The sequence below is a fragment of the Zeus faber genome (genome assembly GCF_960531495.2).
Source record: "Zeus faber genome assembly, chromosome: 15".
NCBI classification, from domain to species: domain Eukaryota; kingdom Metazoa; phylum Chordata; class Actinopteri; order Zeiformes; family Zeidae; genus Zeus; species Zeus faber.
Window position 1 is genome coordinate 2482834 of NC_137194.1, and position 7500 is coordinate 2490333.

The following is a 7500-nucleotide window of genomic DNA, read 5'->3' on the forward strand; positions in this document are numbered from 1 at the left end:
CCTGGGCGCCCAGAGCCGCTGGGGGGCCGGCGGGGCGGGGCGCCACCTCCACTGGCGTCTGATGTTCGAGTGCGCTGACATCACCATGCTGCGCCTCCTAGAGGCCTTCCTCAAATCTGCACCTCAGCTGGTGCTGCAGCTCAGCATCATCATCCACCAGAACACAGTGCTGCCGCTGCAAGGTGAGGGGGGAGGGGGAGAGTAGAGTGACAGTAGAGTGGAGTAAAGGTAGAGTAGAGTGGAGGTTGAGTAGAGTTGAGGTAGAGTAGAATGGAGGTAGAGTAGTGATAGAGTAGAGTGGAGGTAGAGTGGAGGTAGAATAGAGTGGAGCTAGAGTAGAGTGCAGGTTGAGTAGATGTAGATCGAGTAGAGTGGAGGTAGAGTGGAGGTGAAGTAGAGTGGAGGTAGATTAGAGTAGATGTAGAGTAGAGTGCAGGTAGAGTAGTGACGGAGTTGTGATGGTTGATATAACATTACCTGAAGCTGTAGGATGTGATGCATTTCACTGCTGCCACACGATCGGCTGATTAGATAACTGCATGAATAATTGGGTGAACAGGTGTTACTAATAAAGTGCTCAGTGTGTGTATATAAAATCAGTGCAATACTTGATTCGGATTGGTCAATAGCTGCAACCATCGGTCAGTTATTTGTGAATAACGACTGCTGTGATGCTAACCCCGGCTAGTGGGGCCATCTGGAGACGCTATGTAGACACTAGAATGACGTGTTAGACATGTTTTGCCGATGCGTCTGGCTGTGCATTATCCCTGACAAAATGTATTTGTCCATCTGTCAATGACTTTATACATCCCTATAATCTCTCTCCCCTCCCCCAGGTCTCTCGACCTCTGCCTCCCTGGTGTCCCTGGCCTGGATGGTGGCCTCCTACCAGAAGGTCCTCAGGGACTCCCGTGAGGACAAGCTGTCCATGTCCTACAAGGCCGTGGTGGCCCAGATGCTCTGGCACTTCTTCACCATCGGCGCTCGCACCGTGGCCTTTGCCCTCTTCGCCTCCGTCTTCCAGCTCTACTTTGGCATCTTTATCGTCAGCCACTGGTAACCAGAGAGTCCAGAGGTCTATGACATCCAGAGGTCTTGGAGCTTTAAAAGGTTTAGAGGTCTCCAGCTCTGGGAGTTCTAGGAGGTTTAGAGGTCTAGGAGTGTGGCAGTTTGGCCTACCACGCGCCACCCAAGTGGCGTGTTCAGGGACCTCCGGCACAGAGACACGGAAGACGATGGGTTGTAAACACCAGTTTAATGTAGAGAGGAGGCTAGGTGGAGTTATCTAGCGGCAGATAGAACATGTCATGACAGGGCTCCTCTCCTGAGTGAGTGTGGGGATGGGGGTTTTACCTGCTGCTCGTTACACCAATCAACGAGCGACAGGTATGCAGCCACTCTGATCCCCATTACCGACATCCAGGTCATGTGTGACTGCTCAACCACACCATCCCCACACCACAAGGAGTTTTAGAGGTCGACGAGGTCGACGAGGTCTAGAGCTCTAGGGGGTCTCGGAAGTCTTAAGGTCTAGGAGGTTTAGAGGTTTAGAGGTCTAGAGGTCTGAGCGGTCGAAGATGTTTAGAGGTCTAGGAGGTCTAGGAGGTTTAGAGGTCTAGGAGCTCTGGGAGTTTTAGGATGTTTAGAGGTTTAAGAGGTCTTGGAGGTTTCGAGGTCTAGGAGGTTTATAGGTCTAGGAGGTTTAAGAGGTCTAGGAGGTTTAGAGGTCTAGGAGGTTTAAGAGCTCTAGGAGGTTTAAGAGCTCTAGGAGGTTTAGAGGTCTAGGAGGTTTAAGAGGTCTAGGAGGTTTAGAGGTCTAGGAGGTTTAAGAGGTCTAGGAGGTTTATAGGTCTAGGAGGTTTAAGAGCTCTAGGAGGTTTAGAGGTCTAGGAGGTTTAAGAGGTCTAGGAGGTTTAGAGATCTAGGAGGTCTAGAGGTCAGGGGCATGGTTGGAACGTTCAATATGGATTCCTAAATATTCCAAAATGATAGTTTTTCAAGACCTATTTTCATTATGATGCTAGAAAGATTGAGTTAAGGGTAATTTATAGATTATATATTGAAACTGATGAAAATTATTCCATCAACCTCACTCTAAACTTGTAGTTATAGTTACTCATATTGGCATTGGGGTTATTTATTTGTTACATCTCAAAATTCTAGTATTGAACCACGCATAATGTCATATTCTCGTATTTTCCATAATTATGAATGTCGATTCCCTGCCACGTTTTGTGATAATGTATTTACTGTGTCATAATAATATGATATTATATAACATATCAAAATAAATCATAAACTTCACATGGTTCTATGTTGGAACGATGAGTAAAAATTAGATTTTGGACAATAAAATGGAGGCCTGGGATGCTAAGTCTTTATTGTGCAAGTGTGGGATGTTAAGTCCTCATTGTGCAGGTGTGGGATGCTAAGTCCTTATTGTGCAGGTGTGGGATGCTAAGTCCTTATTGTGCAGTTGTGGGATGCTAAATCCTTATTGTGCAGGTGTGAGATGCTAAGTCCTTATTGTGCAGGTGTGGGATGCTAATTCCTTATTGTGCAGTTGTGGGATGTTAAGTCCTCATTGTGCAGGTGTGGGATGCTAAGTCCTTATTGTGCAGGTGTGGGATGCTAAGTCCTTATTGTGCAGTTGTGGGATGCTACGTCCTTATTGTGCAGGTGTGAGATGCTAAGTCCTTATTGTGCAGGTGTGGGATGCTAAATCCTTATTGTGCAGGTGTGAGATGCTAAGTCCTTATTGTGCAGGTGTGGGATGCTAATTCCTTATTGTGCAGTTGTGGGATGTTAAGTCCTCATTGTGCAGGTGTGGGATGCTAAGTCCTTATTGTGCAGGTGTGGGATGCTAAGTCCTTATTGTGCAGTTGTGGGATGCTACGTCCTTATTGTGCAGGTGTGAGATGCTAAGTCCTTATTGTGCAGGTGTGGGATGCTAAGTCCTTATTGTGCAGGTGTGGGATGCTACATCCTTATTGTGCAGGTGTGGGATGCCAGGTCCTCATTGTGCAGGTGTCTGATGCTAAGTCCTTATTGTGCAGGTGCGTGATGACATTCTGGATCATCCAAGGTGAGACCGACTTCTGCATGTCCAAATGGGAGGAAATCATCTACAACATGGTGGTAGGAATCATCTACATCTTCTGCTGGTTCAACGTGAAGGAGGGCCCCAGCCGCTTCCGCATGACCATTTACTACACACTGACCTTGGTGGAGAATGTGGCACTCACCGTGGCGTGGTACGCCTACCGAGGACCGCACACCTCCGACTTCTACGCCCTCCTGGTGGTGTGCATGGTGGCATGCAGCTTCGCCCTGGGAACCTTCTTCATGCTGCTGTACTACTGCCTCCTTCACCCCGACGGGCCCGTGCTGGGCTCACACTGGGGGGGCTGCGTGGACGACGGGGAGGGAGTTGGTGGAGGGGTGGCGGGGGTGATTGATGCATGCATCACCCCCTCGCAGGGTTCCCAGACCCCCGGGGGCTCAGAACCAGCCATCACCAGCCCACCCAGGACCCTGCCCAGGACTAGAGAGACGGGGGACCCTGTTCCCGGGGAGCGCGAAAAGGAGAGCTGTCTGCCCATCTTCCAGGTGCGACCCTCCCCTTCCTCCTCCCCTGCCCTCCTCCACAGAACTCCCTCCTCCAGAGTCCAAGAGGGGCCCGTGATCCGCATCGACCTGCCCAGGAAGCGATACCCAGCCTGGGACGCGCACTTCATCGACCGGCGTCTACGCAAGGCCATCCTGGTCCTGGAGACTACATCTCCCATCAGCCCCAGGATACAGTACAGGAGTAGCATGATGGGCAGCAAAGAGGTGCTAGAATACGAGACAACCGTCTAGGACACCAAGGGTTCCTGAAGCTCATGTGCAGTCTAAGAACAAGGTTCAGTGTAGTCTCACTTTGGGACCAAGTCCATGAGGATTGCCAACCGTCTTTATGAAGGCATTGGCTGACAGACAACCGATCAGGACACAAGAGGTCCTTAAAATTGATTGTTAAAATGTGAGGTGCAATCTGGGACCAAGGTCTACGACCCAGACCTGGTCCAGCTGTACAGTAGAATGCAGACAGGTCGTTGGGAGGTTCTGGAGAATTAGAAAAGACACAAGGTTAAGAATTGTAATCTTTTACCAAAAGTTTGAAGTTGACAATTTTGATGTATTGTAATACAATCAACAAGTAAAACTGAGTCTGAGCCAGACAGGAGGCTTTTGGCGGTGGAGGATTATTAGTTAGGCAAGCTGGACCAGATGGGAGAACGAGTTACAATCCAGAGATGGTAGTGAAGAGTCAGGGTTCTCAAAAGAACCCCAACATGAACCGTTTGGAGAACGAGCGAGGCAGTACCATTTAAGGTAGATAAGATAAAGATCAATTTTTCCAAAGAGCTGATAATTCTTCACCCGCTCCGTTAAATTACATAGATAATCCTGTTTGGTTCCGTCTCTTCCTGGAATACACCAAATATCCCTCAGATCCCTCAGTAAACGTTCTCCAAACGCTCCGCTTTAGGCCTCCTCTCTCTGTTTCTCATCCACTGATGGTCCACGGCCCATGGCCCATCTAAAGTGGTTCATGTCGTTCAAACCCAGTCTGCCTCCAGATCCCTGGTTCAGGGAACTTTATTCTGAAATGGTAAAATGTAAAAAAAACTGATCTATGTCCCTGTGGACGCACATCAGGCACCGTTAAAGTCCCTGATTCCATCCATTCAGAACCAATACTGTATGTCTGAAGGACTGTTCTGAAGACCAACCTGTGACCCACCTTTAACAGGCCTGCAATGCATTTTGGGTTGTGGTATTAGCCTAATAAATACAGACCTCAGATAAACATAAGGATGAAATTTGGAGGAGGTTTCTTACTTCAAAATAACATCTCAAACCTCCTGTCAGGAATAACGGAGACAGACCAGAATGACAGTGTCTGGGTTGCTTTCAAATACAGGTTCTAGTACTACTTCAGTTGAGAAGGTAATGGTAAGGCCAGTGCCCATGCTAGAGAAAGGTAAAATAGTAAATAGTTTAAAATATTAATGTAAAAGATATACATGCAAAAAACTAGGTGGAACAAAAGGGCAATAAATAGGGTTTGAGGCTGGTGGTTGAAGGTGTCCATTCTACACCAAAATGCTGCATCTGTTTTCAGAATATGATAACTCCAAATATCTCACTGCCTCAGCCAGTGCTGAGCCATTCTGCCACTTAAATGGAAGCTAAAGTGTCTGAAAATACCCTAGAACTTAGGGAATAATGCCAGGAATAGCTAAAGAGAAAATAATCTTCTCATACGAAAATGAAATAAAGCAAATGTTTTATTTTAAGTGACCTGAAAGTGTTGCTAATGTGAGGTTGGTCTGGATTCACAGAATTTGACTGGGAACCTCACAGTAGCACCACAAGAGACTTAGCCTGTCCTCTCAGATCCAGCTCCATTCAGGTTCTATGGCTTCATCGGGAGGTGACATCACTCATCAACAGCTAATCAAGAGAATCTCTGCCTTTGAAGAGTAGCATGGACATCGCGTTCCTTATGGTGCGAGGAGGAAGGAGTAGCTCTATTTGCCAAGTAAAAGCAGTGCCACTAAGTGGCCTTTAGATCTGTGAGGTGCTGAACGACTAGCCAGCCTGATTAGCAACATCCACCCAGTCTCACTTCACCTGTCGTCAATGAATCGCTCCATCAGAAGCTCCATCTTAATGCGGTTGACCTTGGCGGGTTGCCAGTGGGAGTTACTCGGTCCTTGGACCAAGTACAACCTTCCAACCTTGCTTAATATAACATTGATATGATGATGATTACCACAGGAATTGATGATGGAATCCACAACAATGCAACAGATAATATCATTATTTCATGGCATGATTATTTGATACAAAGACATAATAAAACATTAGTTAACATTTGTTTGCAGGGTCTGATACAGTGGTTACAAGTGGTTGCCAAGTTGCCAAACGTGCATCGGCTGTTGGTTGCCAAGACTGACTAAATGGTCTGCAGAATTTAATCATAATTATAATCCATATTTTAAGTAGAATAACTTTTATTTTTTTACACATGAAAAGTGGTTGACAACAGGGCCAATCTGGTTGCCTGGGGCAACTGGGCAACCGCTACTGACGGGTCCTGATCTGTTATTTTAAAAGATTGTTAGGTTGGGTAAACAGAAGCAGTATCTGCAAGCCACAGATTGTGGTGTGGGGGTGGTGTGGTTTTTTGCAGCCCCACCTGTCTTGGGTCTAGGTACCTCCGATCTGCCACCTCTGATCCCCAGCCCGATTACCGAGACCCAAGACAGGTGTGGCTGCTGAAACCACACCCCCCTCACACCACCCTGATCTTTCAAATTTGTAAAACAATCTTGTGCTCTTAGGAAAACCAAAAGCAAACCAAGAGTTTGAAAGTTTGAAACTGCACTGAGTTGTTTTCATCAGGCTGATGTGTGGAGTGAAACAGGTGGATTTTGGGGAATCGGGCCGATATTCCGGCCTGCGGTAAAACTGTTTGGCTGCATTCGTGTTTGAACCGGTTCTGAGGGCTTCACTCGGTCACATCCTCCGGTGTGTCTTCTCACTGACCTACTGCCAAGGAGAGAGTCCTACCGGACCAACGCCACCAAGCAGGTTGTTGGTGACTGGTGCTTTGGTTTTAAGGTGAAATCCAGGTCCTGCAAAGTCCAGCTTCCGGGATCGTAGGCTGTCGACCTTCGGAGCGTCGTCCTCACTTTGTTTGTTGTCGCTCCTAAGGATCCAAAACCAGAACATTCTGTGGAAGCACTGAATGAGTTTCAGTGATGCAAGATTCCTACTTAGTAAAGAGTAGAACAAAGAGTAAAACATTCCAAATCGCCGTTCCTTTGCATTTTAAACAGCAGGACGTCTGATTTCCCCAAATTTTGACTTCAATGTGAACAAAGTGTCACTTTAGACCCAGAAATCGTTATTTGGACAAAAGATGGAAAAGATGACAGACAAAGTGACGACAAACTTTCAAGGTCTTTTTTTTTTGGATAAGATGAAATAGAGGTGCCGCAGTTCTCCATGACGACGGAATGTGATTGACTGATGTACAGACCACACCCAGGTGGAGCGGCCAATAAGGCGCAGGGCAGAAAACCTAAAAAAAAAAAAAAAAAAAACCTGAAAAACGGTGCGCTGATCTACTGACTTGAACAAAATGTCGTGTTTTATCGTGAGTGAAAAAAAGAGAAAAAACATCCGATCATATTTTGATTAATTGATTAGTATTTAATTATGTTTATCTATTTATTTTTGTATTTTTTTCTAACTATTTACCTCTTGTTTACCCACACGGTGGCCATGTCTTTGGTATGACTCTTATATTAAGATGTAAAAAATATACATAGTTGGTTTTGTTTTTAATTCTTGGAGATAAATGTACGTGTAAATAGCAGAGTAGCACTATAGTGTGAGAGAGTATGTGTATTTACGTTACATTCATACAGTATTCATACT

At 46.2% G+C, this 7500-nt stretch overlaps 1 protein-coding gene across 2 annotated transcripts in view; it reads left to right on the top strand.

The window, feature by feature from the left end:
- Positions 1–3864, top strand: part of LOC307241613 (XK-related protein 7-like) — a gene marked incomplete at both ends in the record, with an annotated part of 31704 nt that extends 27840 nt beyond the window's left edge. For both annotated transcript variants that reach the window (XM_080015796.1, XM_080015797.1), the window contains 3 exons: positions 1–182; positions 840–1059; positions 3060–3864. The exon at positions 1–182 is cut by the window's left edge and continues 18 nt beyond it. In XM_080015796.1, the coding sequence (XP_079871922.1) occupies positions 1–182; positions 840–1059; positions 3060–3864 (1207 nt within the window). The remainder of the gene's footprint in view (positions 183–839; positions 1060–3059) is intronic.
- Positions 3865–7500: the final 3636 nt, after the last annotated feature.